Here is a 17,220-nt window from a genome sequence, read left to right on the forward strand (position 1 = left end):
TGTGTGCCTGCAGGCTGCCCATCCTCAGGGAGCTGGCACAGGGGATGGTGCCAGAGCCGTGGTTAGCACCTGGGCTTGGGCTGGTGCTGAAAGGACCAGTGTCCTCCCACTTGGCCATGCCAAGGGCCCAGTCAGCACGAGGACCTCCTCCTTCATGCTGTTGTGATGTTTCCTGTTGCTGCTGCTGCTGCTTCTGCTGGTGCTGTGTCTCACTGGGACTGGAGCCTGGCACGGCCCTCGGGTGGGAGGGAATGGTGCTCTACTGATGCAGTGGTGGGTGGTGGTGGCCTGAAGGCTTTGGCCCATGGATGAGCACCATGGCCCCATCCCACCCTGGGTCAAGCAGTGCAGCCAGGCTCTGGTGAGCCTGCTGAGGAGACAGGGGCCTGGTAGTCCCCTCCTGGCTCAGCTTCCCTGGATGTGGGCTAATGGAGATGTGTGACTAATCCTGCTGACCTGTGCCCTGCCTGCCTCTGGCACACTGCTCTGTGAACCAGTAACTCCTGAGGGCTGGAGGAGCATCTCCCATACCTGGGTCCCAAGCCACCACAGCTGACTCTTGGGGTGCCAGCTGACAAGGACCACTGCCTGTAGTCCTGGCTGTATTCTCTGGCTGCCTGGCCAAGGTGCTGCTCCAGCAGGCCATGGGCTTCTTTTGAGCAGAGCCTGTGAGGGAATCCTGCCGCTTCTGCCCTGGCTGCCTGACCCCTTTGTAGGGCAGAGGGCCACCCACTCTCATCTCCTTCCCTTCTCATTCTCTGCTCCCAGATCTAGCTAATCTGAGGCATCTGGGCAGGGAAAACCACCCAGGCTGTATAAGATGGAGAGGATGACAGAGGCAGTGGCACATACTTGGGGAGACATTTCATCCCAGACCCGATGGATGCAGGACCTGAGGTTGCCAAAAAGTGTCCCTGGGAGCCCAGGATGGCTGCTTCCAGAATCTGCTTCACCAAACAGCCCTGTGTCCCTGAGGGGCTGCCCTGGCTGGGGAAGGGAGTGCCTGCCCTTGCCCTGTTGCTGTCTGTGCTGCTGTGCTGTTGCCTGTGCCTTTTCCTGTGATTCCTGGCTTTTTTTTTCTCGACGCACCGGCCACTCTTTTTTTTTTCCCAACAGCTTTTCTTGTCTCTGTCTTTCTCTGTCACCCTGTCTGTGTGTCTTTCCCCGGCCCATCCCTCCTTCCGCGCCCGTAGATGTGTCCGACTTTGAGAACAATAATGATGCTAGAGGGGCAGAGCTGAGTCACCGCCATGACAATCTCTCCACAGTGACCAACGCCATCGCCGGCATCAGCCCCTCGTCCTCCCTCTCTGCCCTGTCCAGCCGCGCTGCCTCCGTCGCCAGCCTGCACGAGCGCATCATGTTTGCTCCGGGCAGCGAAGAGGCAATTGAAAGACTCAAGGTGAGAGGCCAGTGCCCTGGTTCCCTTCCCCTTTCCCCTTTCCCCTTCCCCCTTTCCCTTCTTCCCCTTCCCTTTCCCCTTCCCCTTCCCTTTCCCCTTCCCTTTCCCCTTCCCTTTCCCCTTCCCTTTCCCCTTTCCCTTTCCCCTTCCCCCTTCCCTTTCCCCTTTCCCTTTCCGTTTTCCCTTTTCCTTCCCCCTTCTCTCTTCCCTGTTCCACTTTCTCCTTCCCCTTTCCACTTCCCCTTTCCTCTTTCCCCTTTCCACTTCCCCTTTCCCCTCAATGCACTGTGGCTTGCAGAGGGGGTTTGGTGTTTTCTGGAAACATATGAAGGGTGATCCTCATGGGAGACAACACTTGGATGTGCTCTTGGCAGAGTGGACAGACTTGAAGCTTTGCCCAGACTGAGGTTTTGGGTGTTGTAGGGTCTTCCTGGTGCTGCCCTGTGGGGGATGGCTGCCTTTGACCTGTGGGACAGGTGCTTTGGGCTTGGGATGGGCACTCCTGTCCTGGGAGGAGTGCTCCTGGTCCAGCATGGTGCAGGAGTGGGCTGGCAGTGAGGTTGTGGAGAGGCTGGTCTTTATGCCTCACTCTTTGAAGATGGGACTGATGGAAAACTGTGGGTGAAATGCTGATGCAGTTTGTACAAACAAGCCTGAAACTGGGACCAGTGTCCCACTGAAGCATGCTGGACAGAACTGGGCAGAGTGGGCAGTGTACTGCCCACACCATGCACTCACCCCCTGTTTAACCCTCCCTTGGCAGGAAACAGAGAAGATCATTGCAGAGCTGAATGAGACGTGGGAGGAGAAGCTGCGCAGGACGGAAGCGATACGGATGGAGAGGTGGGTGGGCTGGACTGGGACAGGATGGGATGGGACAAGTGGTGTTCCTTGGGCACTTCCCATCCTCTGCACTTTGCTAGAGTAGTTGGGTTCCTGGGGCAGCCAAACACTTGGCTGGACACACAATGTCCAGCTGGACCCTGGGTTGCCCCCTGGGGACCCCAGTACCCACTGTGTCAGCCTGCACAGAGGTGGCTGCTCTGAAAAACCCACCTGAATTGTGACAAGAGCTGTAGCAAGCCCTGCATTGCAATCCACAGGACAAACCATGGGTTTCCATCCTAGTGCTGGCCCCAGGGGTGCATGGAGTTTTGACAGGCACTTCTTTCTCTTGCTCCTTCAGGGAAGCGTTGCTGGCCGAAATGGGGGTGGCCATGAGGGAGGATGGAGGCACCTTGGGTGTTTTCTCCCCTAAAAAGGTAGGATCATCCTATTCTCTTCTTCATGGGGACTGGTTTGTGCTCCTGCAGTTCCCTTCTGATCCACTCTGTCACAGCTGGCCAGTCCCATGTACTTCACTAACCTTTTCTTGGCTCTGAGACCTGTGGGGGAAATCCCAGCATTGAGCTGCTGGGTACAAACACAGGTAGAAATACATGGGTAAATGTCCACCCCACACTGCTGGTGTGCTGTCCTCCTTCATGAGGGTATTTGCTGATGATCTCTCTCTTGGACTTCACTGTTAACTTATAAAAATTCGTACTTTCGGATATTTAAAATTGCTGCCCCTGAAACCAGCAAGTCCATGCTAAGAAATATGGGTGGGCAAATATTCCATCTCTTTGTTGCTTGTAGCTTTTGTCTTGGCCAAACCTCTTAAGTGTGTGTGTCCTCAGCTCAAGTGGTGATAAAGCTTTCACAGCCTTCCCCTTATGTGGCCCAGTTGACTTTTAGGGTAAATGTGAACACTGTTGTCTTTGTTTCTTGTCCCAGCTGCTGCCTGTTAGGACTCCAGACCTTTGGGTAGGAAGCGTGGGGGTTTATTCCCCAAAGCAGGTTGGTCTTGGAGGTGGGGCATTGCTGTGGTGGTCTTGGTGCCTCCTTGCTCTTCAGCTGTCTGGCAGGTGGAAACTCTTCTGACTTCTCCAGTGGCTGGTGAGGAAAGTTAGTGTTGATAGTGTGCGAAATCCATTTTGTTACGGGCATTGCACTTTGCTGTCCTTCTGTGTGTCATGGCTGGGGTGGTTACAAATCTGGATAAAAACTGCAAGTGAAGGAGCTCTCAGCCCCCAGAGCCCAATGTCTGTCCAGTGGGGCCAGAGGTTAAATGTTACAGCCAACTTCTGCCAGCCACCATGGAGAAGACCCCACCTTTCCCTTGATCTCCAGCTCTGCTGCCCTGTTTGCAGTGAGTCTCTGCTGTCAGCCAAGGCTTGTGGCACCATGCTGACGAGCCCCCTCTGCATGCTGGGTCTCAGCAGGCTGATAAGGTGTTCCTTACAGCCACTATTCTGTCTGGTAAACTCAGAACTTCTCCCACTGATACTCCTGGGACTGCCCCTGTTCCCTGAAGGTGTAATCCCAGCAGCTAAGCTGGCTGTGGCCAGAGAGGGCTGGGGGAGAAATTTTCCTCTTCTCAAGAACAAAGTGGTTTGTGACCCGGGGGAGGAAAGGGCTGTGAGTGACCTGTTTGGAAGAAGACCAGAAAGTGAAGTTCAGTCTGCAGATAGGGCTTCAGGTCTGCACTGCTTTTAGATGAAACTCCAGGACCTGCTCTTTTTGGATGCATCATCTGGTGTACAGTCAGTGGAGGAAAACAGGCACTTCTACTTCCTTTTTGACCTGGCAGAGGGCAGGGTTAGATTAGGTATTGGGAAGAAATTCTTCCCTGTGATGGTGATGAGGCCCTGACACAGGGTGCCCAGAGAAGCTGTGGCTGCCCCATTCCTGAAATGGTTCAAGGCCAGGTTAGATGGGGTTTGGAGCAACCTGGTGTAATAGAAGATGCCCCTACCCATGGCAGGGAGGTGAAACAAGATGTGTTTTTATGTCCCTTCCAACCCAAACCATTCCATGATTCTATAAGACACACTACAGGTGAGAAAGGGTCCTGCCCCAGGAGACTGAGCCTATCAGGGATTCCCCATGGGAAGGTTTTGGCTTTGTGTTGGAACATGAATTTTCAAAGATGGCCAGAGGAAGGCTAACTAGGACTCAGACCTGTGAGGAGGAAAGCAAGGAAGCTTGTGGAAGCAGGGCATCTTCATGCCAGCCTCAGTTCTCTGCAGTCCCCTGGAAAAGCACCCATCTGGACATGTGGCCCTGAAGATACAGAGGGCAGGAGAGCCTGTGCAGAGGCAGCCTGCAGTGCTGCTGAGCTCCCACCTTCCCCCAGAGCACCCCTCAGGTGCTCACAGGGAGGGGCACACAGGGATGACTCCTCGTTTGTCTCTCCCAGACACCGCACTTGGTCAACCTGAACGAGGACCCGCTCATGTCCGAGTGTCTTCTCTACTACATCAAGGATGGGATCACAAGGTGAGGGCCAGGTCCCATGGAACCGTGGGAGCATTGCCCATATCTCAGTGCCTGACTTCCCCAGGTGGGCGGAGGGTGACAGCTGTCCCCAGGCTGGGCACTGTTCCCAGGGCATCCCCAAAGTGCAAATCCCCGAGATTTTGGTCTTGCAGTGCAGCAGGGGTTGCTCCTATCAGCTCCAGTGATGGGGCTGGCAGGGAGACTCAGAAGGGGCTGCTTTGAGGGAGGATTGAGCTAGATTTCCCCTGCAGAGTTGGCCGGGAAGATGCTGAGAAGAGGCAGGACATCGTTCTCAGTGGGCACTTCATTAAAGAAGAGCACTGCCTGTTCCGCAGTGACACCAAAACTGGTGGAGAAGGTATTGCTTGTCTGGAGGGGCTTCACTGCCCTGGGGACCCATCCCTCTGCATGCCCTCAGCCCCTGCTCCCACCCGAATGTCCTGCCCTCCTCAAACTAGTTGGGCTTTACTGCATGGCTATGGCCACTCCACGCTTCCAGACAAGTGGGTGAGGAGGGGCTGTGGGAGATGAGCCTGGGGAGGATGGATTTGCCTTCTGGAGGCTCTGGTCTCTTCTCACATGCAGCCTCCAGCTGCCCTTATTCCTTGGGACTGCTCTGATTAACATCAGGTTAGCTGAATCCTGTACCACCCACACCTGGGATGCTGGCTGGGGTGGCTCTCCCTTCCTGAGGCTGCTGGAGCAGCACAGCAGGACGTGCAGGATTTATCCTTCTGCTTCCACCTTCCCTCCCCTCTCCCCTTCCCTCCATCTCCACAGTGATAGTGACCCTGGAGCCCTGTGAAGGTGCTGACACCTATGTGAATGGCAAGAAGGTGACAGAGCCCAGCATCCTGCGCTCAGGTGGGTCCCTGGGGCTGAGTTCCTCCCTCCCATGGAGGCCCTGCACTTGTCCCACATTAAACCCACACCTTTCCCCCACCCTGTGCACACCAGGAAACCGCATCATCATGGGGAAGAGCCACGTCTTCCGCTTCAACCACCCCGAGCAGGCTCGGCAGGAGCGGGAGCGGACCCCGTGCGCCGAGACCCCCGCAGAGCCCGTGGACTGGGCCTTTGCCCAGAGAGAGCTGCTGGAGAAGCAAGGCATCGACATGAAACAGGAGATGGAGCAGCGGTGAGAGCATGGGCTGAGGTGCCTGGGAGTTGGGTGTCCACTTCCAGCTTGGTCATCCTCTCCTTCCCCGTTTCCACCTAGGCTCCAGGAACTGGAAGACCAGTACCGGCGGGAGAGGGAAGAGGCAAATTACCTTCTGGAGCAGCAGAGGCTGGTAGGTGGCCGGGACATGGCTCCTTCTCAGGCTGCCCAGGCATGACTGAAATCCTGGCAGATGTTTGAGTGGGGTGGATCTGTGCCCTAAAAACAAGGGCAAATCTCTTGTTCTGGAGTTGCCATCACAAGTGCTGATCCAGAGGAGGGAGGAGGCTGTGTTCCTGCAGGGAAGAGGAGTGTGATGCAGCAGCATGGAGGAAGGCCACACCAGTGACTTGCATCACCTCTCTTCCTGTTTCCCCCAGGACTATGAGAGCAAACTGGAGGCTTTGCAGAAGCAGATGGATTCTAGATATTATCCTGAGGCAAATGAGGAGGAGGAAGAACCTGAGGATGAAGGTGAGAGCTGGGAGCCGCCACCCTCAGAGAGGTTTTGGTGCTCTCTGTGGGTGAATGAAGAGTGAACTGTGGGTCGATGTCCTGGTAGTGGGATGACTGTCCCTCCATGTCCCCACAGTGCAGTGGACAGAGCGGGAATTCGAGCTCGCCCTCTGGGCCTTTAGGAAGTGGAAGTGGTACCAGTTCACCTCCCTCCGTGACCTGCTCTGGGGCAACGCCATCTTCCTCAAGGAGGCCAATGCCATCAGCGTGGAGCTGAAAAAGAAGGTGGGTGGCTGGGCTCCTTTCTGCCTTGCTGCAGCACCCACAGCAGAGGCCACGGGAACAGGCAGCTGGGAGGTGCTGAGGAGAGGTCGCCAGAGGCAGCACACAAAGCCTTCGCCCTCCCAAATGTCTCACCAGCCCCTCTGCCCCTCTCCAGGTGCAGTTCCAGTTTGTGCTGCTCACAGACACACTGTACTCGCCTCTCCCTCCCGATCTGCTGCCCCCTGATGCTGCCAAGGACCGGGAGAAGCGGCCATTCCCCCGGACCATTGTGGCTGTAGAGGTGCAGGACCAGAAGAATGGGGCTACACATTACTGGACCCTGGAGAAGCTGAGGTGGGTGGGAGATGGCTGTGCCAGGAGGGTTTGGGTGCCCTCAGCCCCTGTGTCTCACTGCCACCATTGCATCCCCTCTCCCTGCAGGCAGCGCCTGGACCTGATGCGCGAGATGTATGACCGAGCAGCAGAAGTGCCTTCCAGTGTCATTGAGGACTGTGACAATGTGGTGACTGGAGGAGACCCTTTCTACGACCGCTTTCCCTGGTTCAGGCTGGTCGGCAGGTGAGCGCTTTGGCTCCTTGGAAGCGTGGCTGGGACCCACGGATGGTCCTGCAGGAGGAAGCGCTGCCAGCGCTGCCCACCATGTGTGAGGTATTCATCCTCCAGTGGGACTCCGGTGTGATGGCTCTGCTCCGTGTTGGCTGCCAGCACCCCCAGGGACCCACAAGCTGCTGGCAATGCTCCTGCTGCCTGCCATAACCCAGCGCTGAGAGCCACAGGCTCCAGGCTCAGGGGGTGCGGGGCTGTGGCTGTGCAGCAGGCAGGACACGTGTGCCCTTGTGAGCTCCACCGCGGTGGGCATGTGTCCCTGTGCACGGCTGGTGTCTGTCTGTACGGTGTGTGCCGGTGTCTGTGCGCTTCCTGCACGCCGGGTGGACGGCTGCAGTGCCAGCAATGAAGATGGGCTGCCCTGGAAAAGGCTGGGGCAGGGGCAGGGGCAGGGCAGGGGGAGCAGGGGGCTGAGCTGCGTGGCCTGGAGGCATTCCACTGTGCTGTAGCACAAGGAGGGATCCTCTCCAGCAGCAGGGCTAGTGGCCAGCCTTTGTGCCACCTGCTCTGTCCCTGCCCCCCTTGCAAAGCCAGCAAAGGGGGTCCCCACCATTCACACTGGTTCCATGGGTTGCTCTTTTGTCTGGCTGTTGGTGGCTTTAGAGATGCACCAGATGGACAGGTCTTTGTTCCCAATGTCCCTTGATTTAAGCAGACAAAAAAAACCCACCCCAAAACCTAAGCAAGAAAAAAAACAAAAGCAAAATTCCTGTTCTTTCTGTTTGGAACAGCTGGTGTTAACATGTCTTCTATCTTGTTGTACTAACCTTAGTTCAGATATCTCTGGCTGCAACAGCTCTCCTCTTTTCAACACATGCATGAGCGAGCGCATGGCTGATCTCACCCCCTCCCCTACCTTCTCGAACCCCGACTCCGACATCACCGAGCCTGCTGACGAGCAGCACCAGGGGCAGGAGGAGGAGGAGGAGGAGGAGGAGGAGGACCTGGAGGAAGACATCTTTCCGGAGTGCCCGCTGTGTGATGGCCGGGATCCATTTTACGACCGCTTCCCCCTGTTCAGTTTAGTAGGAAGGTTGGTGAGGTTTTAGGAGAGCATGCCGGGAAGGACCTAGCTCTTTCGCATGAGGGAACTGCTTTTGGACACGGCTCCCAGCTCCGGGGCATCCCGGAGGTGCAGGGGGTGGCCAGCTGGGATTGACCATCCCTGGCAGGGTGGTCAGGTTCCCGCTGAGGTAGGGCTGTGAGAAGTGTAGTGGTGGTGAGGGATGGCAGGGGAAAGTGGAGGGTGCCTTCCTTTATGGGGGTACCTTTTTGAGACAGCCCCTGAGAAAGGGAGCTCTGCTGTGTCTCCAAAAGAGCCGCTTGGGGGTCTTGGTCGTGGGCATTTCTGTTCCAGGAAGGACCACCTCCCATCTGGCTTGGGATTACCCCGTGGTGCTGCTGACTGGGCACACACAGGCACTTCAAAACCCTGTGTGCCTCTGGCACTGGCTTGGCTATCCTGGCTGTGTTGGTCAGTGTGAGCCTCCCTGAATTTGGAGGCTTGGATGTCCCCAAGTGCTTGTGGGAGATGAAGCTGAGAGGAGTGAGTGGAGAGCTGGGGGCAGAACAGGGTGCCAAAAGCAGTGTTAGCTCTTCCCAGCTCTAGCCAGTACTTGGCTTGGGGCCATACCTGCCAACTTGGCATAGGAGATGTCCAGGGAAGTTGTGGGGACCTGGGTGTAGGCTCCAGCTCCTCTTTAGCTGGAGCAAAGGATAAGGAACTTTGATTTCTCATACCTGCTGGCTGGAGACCCCCTTGGGCTCCATCAGTCTTGGCTGGAGAAGCCCACCAGCTGCCCCACCAGCTGGCTGTGCCACCAAACCTGGAGCCATCTGCCCGTCCCTAGAATGGTATGAGGAGCTGCCAGCTTTCTCTGGGGCTTTCCCAAGGGCATGTGCACCAGGAGCTGTTCTGAGAGCCTTTGCTTCAGGCAGGGGCTCCCTGACTGGGGTGAGCTGAAGCTCCTCTTCCTCAGTATGCCAGAGCCAGGCAGCATGGTGGGAAGGAGGGACCAGAGCAGGCAGAGAGGGTGGAGGTGGGATAAGAGTCCTGCAGCCTCAGACCGAAAGAGCTGGGTTCTTCCCCTTTTATTTTATTTTTTTCCTTTTTCCTTATTTAAAAGAAAAAAAAATCAAAACAACCCCAAAACTCTCATGGGCACCTCAAAAAACCAAACAAGGCCCTGTGGCAGCAGCCCCAGTCCATGCCAGGGGCGTGTTCCCCAGAGCTTGGTGCCTCCTGACTTCTTTTGAGTCTGCCCTGGGTTTGGCTCCCCGCGCAGCAGCTCCGCCGGCCACATTTCTTGTGAAGTGTGCTTGGATTGATTTATGATTGGATCCTTGTCTTCCATTTCCTTTCTTTCTTTTCTTTCTTTCTTTCTTTCTTTCTTTCTTTCTTTCTTTCTTTCTTTCTTTCTTTCTTTCTTTCTTTCTTTCTTTCTTTCTTTTTCTTTTCCTTCCTTCCTTCCTTCCTTCCTTCCTTCCTTCCTTCCTTCCTTCCTTCCTTCCTTCCTTCCTTCCTTTTTCTTTCTCTTTTCTTTCTCTCTCTCTTTCTTTCTCATTTCTGTCTTTCTCATTCTCTCTTCCTTCTCTTCCTTCTCTTTCTTTCTTTCTTTCTTTCTTTCTTTCTTTCTTTCTTTCTTTCTTTCTTTCTTTCTTTCTTTCTTTCTTTCTTTCTTTCTCTTTCTTTCTTTTCTTTCTCTCTCTCTTTCTCATTTCTGTCTTTCTCTTTCTTTCTCTCTTTCTCTTTCTTTCTTTCTTTCTCTCTCTCTCTTTCTCTCTTCCTGTCTTTCCCTCTTTCTCTCTCTTTCTTTCTCTCTCTCTTTCTTTCTTTCTTTCTTTCTTTCTTTCTTTCTTTCTTTCTTTCTTTCTTTCTTTCTTTCTTTCTTTCTTTCTTTCTTTTTCTTTCTTTTCTTTCTCTCTCTCTTTCTCTTTCTCTCTCTCTTTCTCTTTCTCTCTCTCTTTCTCTCTCTCTTTCTCTCTCTCTCTTCATTTTTTTTTTAATTTCAGTTATTTTAAGTTTTTTTTTATTCTTTTTAAGCTGCTGGCTCTATCTCTTCAAAGCTTTAGCAAAAATTGGGGTTATTTCACTTTTGTCTTCCTTTTGAAAGGCTTTTCTTTGATCTGAGCATGCCATCTTTGCACCTCACCAATCTTGTGGTTAGTGTCCCTGCCCTCCTTCCTCTAGTGACACACTTGTCCCCCTCCTCCCTGCCTGCCCCACCTCCTTCCCACTCTTCCTGCCCTCTCCAGTCCTCTGCTTCCACTCCAGCTGCCCTGTGATTTGGGGTGGGTGGGTGCACACAGATCCCTGTGGTCACAGGGCTCTGCCCCAGGCATGAGATCCTGCTGGGAAGCCCTGGCATGGTCCAACCACTTGTTCCCCGTGGCACCTGAGAAGAGATGGGTTGAAACAGGCCCATCAGCAGATAATGATTTGGCATCACCTGCTTCCACAAATTGAATCCTTTGACATGCTTTGGGTGGAAAAAGCCTCGAGGAGCAGTTGAAGGTCAACGGGAGTCACCAGAGCAGGGGGAATCTCCAGACTTGGGGGTCAGGGTACAAGTGCAGGGCTGCAAGAGCCCCCTGGGCACTTTGGGGTGCCATTGAATATGAAGATTCCTGTGAGGCTGGGATGGCCTGAGCAGCACAGCAGCCACCTGGAGATGCAACCCTCATGGGAGCCTCCTGAAGCAGAGATGTCCTGGCCAGCCCCCAGCACCATCCCACCCCACCGCACGTCAAGATGCCAGCGGGTGCCACAGGGAGAGGTGCCAGGCACTCCATGCCCCATCTTGCTGGAAGTGGTGCTGCTAGCTCACACCTTTTGGCAGGGAGCTCAGTGCCAAAGGTGACTCGTCACCGTGGAGGGGACAGCAAGCCACCATGGCCAGAGCTGGATAACCATTGAGAGGTGGAGGGAGGCAGCAAGAGGACCCAGAGCACTTGAGAAGCAGAGAGCAGTGGCCTGACAGGAGGTGCTGGCAGAGACATGGTGCAGCCATCGTGTTGGACTCTGGTGTGGCACCTCGCTGTGGTAGCTCTGGTAACCTGGATGCTGCAGAGGAGAGCAGGGAGGCTCAGACTTGCCAGGCAAGTCCATCCCTGTGACGTGCTGGCAGGTGGCCCAGGACCTTGAAGCCTATGTGTGAAGGGGTGGGGAGGGGGGACACACAACTTGATGCCACCAGCCACACCATGCAGCCTCCCTCCCTGTGGTCTCCAACACTGCGGGCAGAGCCAGGGCCATGAACCCCCAGCAGGTTCACCTCTGGAGGTCCAGGACCTTGTCCTCTGATCTCCTTCACTCCTGACAGCCTCCATCTCCCTTGTCACCCTTCCTTCCCCCTGTCTTGCCCCTGTCCTCCCCATGGTGACTCTGCAGCTGCTCCCCCAGTCGTGTTGCAGCGCCTCCTGCCCAAGTTCTCCAGCTCTCTACCACACAGAAGGTTCTCTCGCCCTACGGCTTCACGGTGGCACCAGCGCAGCCCTCTCCCCTCCTGCCTGCCTTGGAGGTGACAGTCGGAGAGGTCTGCAGCTCTGGTGTGTTCTGTGGTGTTGTCCATGGCGTGTGCCACCCTCCTGCCCACCCTCCTGCCCGCGGCACGCTGCCTGCCCGCTGCCCCAGCCCCCTCGCCTGGCCCTGGCTGCCTTCTCTTTAGTTTTGCTTTGCAGCGCTGCGGTCGCGCCCTGAGCAGTGACCTGGGATCCCGGCCGCTGCCGGCCACGCCAGCCGTGCCTGGGCACTCACGGGTGGGAGCAGTGACCGCTCTCCCCCCTGTTGTGTGTCCCCCCCTTCTCTGGCAGGGCCTTTGTCTACCTGAGCAACCTCCTCTACCCCGTGCCCCTGGTCCACCGCGTGGCCATCGTCAGCGAGAAGGGCGAGGTGAAGGGCTTCCTGCGTGTGGCTGTCCAGGCCATCTCAGGTAGGAGGAAACCCCCCTCCCCACGAAATGTGCCTTTTGCATTCCCTGTACCCTCTGTGCTGGCTCACCTCCATCCCTCCTCCAGCGGATGAAGAAGCCCCTGACTATGGCTCTGGGGTGCGGCAATCAGGGACAGCCAAGATCTCCTTTGACGACCAGCACTTTGAGAAGGTAAGGTGGGGCTGGCTCTTGGGGATGCCCATAGACCCCAGATCCCTGCCTGCCACCTCGATGCTTCCCCATGGGGACCCCCAGGCTCCTAGAGGAGGAAGGAAAGGAATGTGTTCTGGTCCACCAGGCAGACCAAGGCCTCAGCACCCACCTGTGCATCCTGCTCTTGGCCATGTTCCAGGGGGGCTGCCAGGGGTGGGAGAGGAGAGTTTGAGGTTGCCTGGGTGCTTGGGATGCTGGTGGTGGTGCAAGCAGGACCACCCTGGGGACCACCAGCATCCCTGAACTCCTCTCCTGGCACAGTTCCAGTCTGAGTCGTGCCCAGCTGTGGGGATGTCTCGCTCGGGGACCTCTCAAGAGGAGCTGCGCATCGTGGAAGGTCAAGGGCAGGTCAGCGATGTGGGGCCGTCCGCTGATGAAGTGAACAACAACACCTGTGCAGGTGAGGAGGTGTGACAGGGAGTTTGGGAGTGGCTCCCTGCACCCACCCAGCCTCTTGCACCCTCCCTGGCATTGACAGCCCACTGCTCCAGTGGGGGGCTGCTGGCAGACAGAATCACGGGATCACAGCGTCAGCTAGGTTGGGAAAAGCCTTTCAGATCATTCAACCTATGACCTGACACCACCTTGTTAACCACTGTGGCACTGAGTGCCACATCCAGGCTTTTCTTAAACACCTCCAGGGACAGTAACTCCACCACCTCCCTGGGCAACCCCTTCCAATGTTCAATCACCCTTTCTGTGAAGAACTTATTCCTAGTGTCCAACCTGAGCCTCCCCTGGTGCAGCTCAAGACTGTGTCCTCTTGTCCTGTTACTGGCTGCCTGGGAGAGGAGACCAACCCCCACCTGGCTACACCCTCCTTTCAGGTAGTTGCAGAGAATGATGAGGTCTCCCCTTAGCCTCCTTTTCTCCAGGCTAAACACCTCCAGTTCCCTCAGCTGCTCCTCACAAGACTTGTGTTCCAGATTCTTCATCAGCCTTGTTGCTCTTCTCTGGACATGCTCCAGCATCTCAACATTGTTCCTAAATGTTCCTAACACTGAGGGGAAGACACCCTACCTTGCTAAGGGTCTCCTTCTCCTCCCTGCAGTGACCCCAGAGGACCTTCTTCTGGACAGCCCAGAGAAGCCTGCTGCAGATGGGCCACTGGAGGCAGCCTTGGACCACCTGAAGCTGGGCAGCATCTTCACTTTCCGTGTGACAGTCCTGCAAGCCTCCAGCATCTCTGCAGAATATGCTGACATCTTCTGCCAGTTCAAGTGAGCCCCTAGAGCCCCCCAGTCCTGCTTCTCCCACCAAGCTCCAGACATCAGCTGGGGGCTTGGAGTGAATTTGGGAAGTTTCTGCCACCTCTGAGCCCTTTGTGGGTGGGGAGGCAAAACCAAGGGCCGTGAAATCTGCCCAAGCACTTGTTTAATCACTGGCAAAAGGCAAGGAGAGACTCCCATCAGCTCCAGGGAGTCCTGTGCCAGCCAAGAGTGCAGGCAGCAGCCCTAGAGGGAAGAGGCTCTTGTTGTGGACCCTTGCCTTCACTCCTTTCCCTGCTCCAGCATGTCCCCATCCCAGTCTCTGAGCAACCTTCCTTCCCTCCACAGCTTCATCCATCGCCATGATGAGGCCTTTTCAACAGAACCCTTGAAGAACACAGGACGAGGGCCACCCCTGGGCTTCTATCATGTCCAAAATGTGAGTCCCCCTCTTCCACCACCCCTTTGCTCCTGCAGCTGCTGGGGTCTCTGCAGAGCCATTGGCTGGATCTCTCCCAGGGAAGCAGCTTCCTCCTGGCTTTCCCAGCCCCTAACAGACACCCAGCTAAGCCAGGCTTAGACATGGTGGACATGCAGGAAAAAAACCAAAAGCCACTGAAAAGTCCACCTGAAAAGGCTGGGATTTCACTGCAGTGGTCTTGGTGGGGAGAGCATCCCTGAATGGGTGGAGGAGTGGGTGAGGGATGCAGGGGACTGACAGTCTTACACCCTTCCACATCTCAGGTGCTGTTGCTGGTTCTGTCCCCTTTCCCACCTAAACTGCACTGTCAGTGGCTCAGCAGCACTTTCTCTTTTAGATTGCTGTGGAGGTGACAAAATCTTTCATCGAATACATCAAGAGCCAGCCAATTGTGTTTGAGGTGTTTGGCCATTACCAGCAGCACCCCTTCCCACCTCTCTGCAAGGATGTCCTGAGGTGGGCACATCTGGGCCACCCCCAGCCCCTGGCTGTGGGCTGCCCAGGGACTGAGGGTAGCCCCAAGGCATGGGTGGGGCTGGTTGGGTTTGGGGTTCCCTCGAGGTGCTATAACCAACTGGTTCTGTCTGCAGTCCACTGAGGCCATCCCGACGTCACTTCCCCCGTGTGATGCCACTCTCCAAACCAGGTAGGGAACCCGGCCTCCTACTCCTGTGCCCACCTGTAGTTCCCATGTTGGGTGGGTGTCCCCTTCCCCAGAGGACCCCAGAGGCACAACAAAATGTACTATGGGCCACAGCACTCAAAAGCCCTAGACACCCATTTCCTCAGTACTCAACAGATGGAAAGCCCCCATCTCACCTCCTGCAGAGCAGCAGGGAGGAGGTTCCTTGCCCTGGGTGGCTCAGGTGGCCACCCAGCCCAAATATCCCACAGGGGTGGAAGGATCCCCGCTGTGCACAGCTGCTGAGACCCCAGCTGTGGGGGTTTGGCTGTACAGTCAAAACACCAGCACAGAGGGAACCTCACTCTGGCTGTTCCCAAGCAGTGCCTGGAGCAGCACTGTGTGTTTTGGGATGTGTCCATGCCAAGACTGCAGGCACACTGTGTGCATCCTGGGGATGGGTGAGGCCAGTTTTTTGCTGACACCGCGTGCTGGGCAAGGGAGAAAGCACACCAGTGATCAGCAAGGTCTCTGGGATGAAGCTCTTGTTGCTGCCTCTGTGCATGCCCTGAGGTCCTTGCCTGCTCTGCCCTTTCCCTGCCATCATATGCCTCATTCCAAGTGCCAGCAGCAGGCTCAACCTCATACCTGTCTTTTCTGACCCACTGCAGTGCCTGCAACAAAGCTGAGCACCATGACTCGGCCCAGTGCTGGCCCCTGCCAGTGCAAGTACGACCTGATGGTCTTCTTTGAGATCTGTGAGCTGGAGGCCAATGGAGAGTAAGTCCTGCAGGGAGAGGGAGAGGGAGAGGGAGAGGGAGGCAAAGGGGAAGGATTTGCCCAATGCTCAGCACCTTTGGGCAGGCTGGCAGGATTCTGTGTCATGCTGCAATCCTCTCTTCCAGCTACATCCCTGCTGTTGTGGACCACCGTGGAGGCATGCCATGCCATGGGACCTTCCTCCTTCATCAGGTACTCTCTGCTCAAGATGCTGTCCTAGCTGACTCCTGCTGGGACCTGTGTTAACTACTGTCCCTTCTCTCTGGCCTCGTGGGTCTCAGGGCATCCAGAGGAGGATCAGTGTCACCTTGGTGCATGAAACAGGCAGCCTCATCCACTGGAAGGAAGTACGGGAGCTGGTTGTGGGTAAGCCAAGCCAGCCCCCAGCCCACTGAGCTCCTAGGCATCCTCTCAGACTGTTTCCTGCCCACACTCCCATGTTCCCACATGGAGCTTTATGCCCTGTCTCCCCTCCTGCCCTGCAATAGTAAAGCAGTGGCTGCCTGGCAGGTGACACTGGGACACTGTCTGGGCAGGACACCTCAGCCCCTGCCACCGTGTCCAGGAGCTGGACTAGGATCTCTGGTGCTGAATGGCCAGCAGTGGGCTGAATGGCCAGGGGGGCTGCAGGCAGGCAGTCTGCCCCTGCCTCACAGGGCCCCTGCCTGTCACCTCAGAGGCAACTCTGTGCTGCGTTTGCAGGTCGAATCCGGAACACCCCAGAAGCAGACGAGTCACTCATCGACCCCAACATTCTGTCCCTGAACATCCTCTCCTCCGGGTACATCCACCCCTCCCAGGATGACCGGTGCGTGGTGCTTTTTTTCTTGCTCCTCCTCTGCTGTGGTGAGGGATGGAGGGGTTGAGTAGCAGCCCCTCTCTCCCCTGGAAGGCTCTTGGCCCTTCTGCTGACCCACTGCTGCCTTGGGGTGGGGTTTTTCTGAAGCTGCACAAGGTCTTGGAATACAGGGCTGCCAACCCCCTTCCTCCTCCTCCCCGAGGCCTTGCTGTGCTGGGGAGGGCACTAAAGGGAATTTGTGTCTGGGTCCTGCTCTCTGGTGCTGGCTGTGATGGGCTGGCACAGGGAGGCAGCTGGTGCTGATGCCAGGAGAATGCCCTAACTCCATGGCTAGAGGGGAGGGCTACTTGTCCTGTGTCCCAGCAAAATTGCTGAAAAGGCCACTTGGCACCCATGGGAGATCCCTATCTGTGTGTAAGTAATGCAGGAAAGCCATTCCTACCCACTGTGGGTGACTTCAGGGGTGCCCATCCCCTCCTGTCTATCCCAGGAGGCAGTCACAGAACCACAGAGTGGTTTGGGCTGAAAGGGACTTTAAAGATAATTGCATTCCAAACTCTCTGCTATGGGTAGGGACACCTTCCACTAGACCAGGTTGCTTAAAGGTGTCCCCACTGTAGGTTTGGCAGGATGTGAAAGAAGTGGGACTAGAAGATTTTTATCTCCAAGATCTCCCTATGTGAGTCCTGCAGTGGCAGGGGGAGTCATAAGCAGAGCTCTCCTCTGAACTAGGGCTACTGGTGGAACTCGGGGGACTGGTAGGGGGGTCTCTGGCCAGAATGTGTGCATGCAGGCAGCTGCAACAAAACTGGGATGGTCGTTGCCAGCACTGGGAGCAGCAGGACTGGTCCTTGGCTGTGTGCATTGTGGTCACTGGTGTAGGAGCATCCTGGCAAGGAATGGGGACTACTCTTTCCTTCATCTGCTTTGTGATCACCACTGTCCCAAGGAGGCCTG

At 56.1% G+C, this 17,220-nt stretch overlaps 1 protein-coding gene across 14 annotated transcripts in view; it reads left to right on the forward strand.

Moving 5' to 3' along the window:
* The window catches only part of KIF1A (kinesin family member 1A), a 36,475-nt gene that overhangs the window by 9,074 nt on the left and 10,181 nt on the right, over positions 1-17,220 (forward strand). For 5 of the 14 annotated variants that reach the window (XM_083868606.1, XM_083868607.1, XM_083868596.1 and 2 more), the window contains 23 exons: positions 1,194-1,402; positions 2,166-2,245; positions 2,589-2,664; positions 4,644-4,723; positions 4,975-5,081; positions 5,504-5,587; positions 5,681-5,861; positions 5,943-6,015; positions 6,263-6,356; positions 6,475-6,623; positions 6,778-6,956; positions 7,044-7,181; positions 12,042-12,160; positions 12,246-12,331; positions 12,635-12,773; positions 13,425-13,593; positions 13,930-14,020; positions 14,400-14,518; positions 14,653-14,708; positions 15,356-15,464; positions 15,590-15,656; positions 15,746-15,830; positions 16,167-16,272. In XM_083868606.1, coding sequence (XP_083724732.1) covers positions 1,194-1,402; positions 2,166-2,245; positions 2,589-2,664; positions 4,644-4,723; positions 4,975-5,081; positions 5,504-5,587; positions 5,681-5,861; positions 5,943-6,015; positions 6,263-6,356; positions 6,475-6,623; positions 6,778-6,956; positions 7,044-7,181; positions 12,042-12,160; positions 12,246-12,331; positions 12,635-12,773; positions 13,425-13,593; positions 13,930-14,020; positions 14,400-14,518; positions 14,653-14,708; positions 15,356-15,464; positions 15,590-15,656; positions 15,746-15,830; positions 16,167-16,272 — 2,596 coding nt within the window. Of the gene's footprint in view, positions 1-1,193; positions 1,403-2,165; positions 2,246-2,588; positions 2,665-4,643; positions 4,724-4,974; positions 5,082-5,503; positions 5,588-5,680; positions 5,862-5,942; positions 6,016-6,262; positions 6,357-6,474; positions 6,624-6,777; positions 6,957-7,043; positions 7,182-8,001; positions 8,263-12,041; positions 12,161-12,245; positions 12,332-12,634; positions 12,774-13,424; positions 13,594-13,929; positions 14,021-14,399; positions 14,519-14,652; positions 14,709-15,355; positions 15,465-15,589; positions 15,657-15,745; positions 15,831-16,166; positions 16,273-17,220 lie in introns of all 14 variants that reach the window. The other 9 variants (XM_083868595.1, XM_083868601.1, XM_083868602.1 and 6 more) reach the window with 3 other exon arrangements.

The sequence above is a fragment of the Zosterops lateralis genome (genome assembly GCF_965231275.1).
Source record: "Zosterops lateralis genome assembly, chromosome: 10".
Taxonomy (NCBI): domain Eukaryota; kingdom Metazoa; phylum Chordata; class Aves; order Passeriformes; family Zosteropidae; genus Zosterops; species Zosterops lateralis.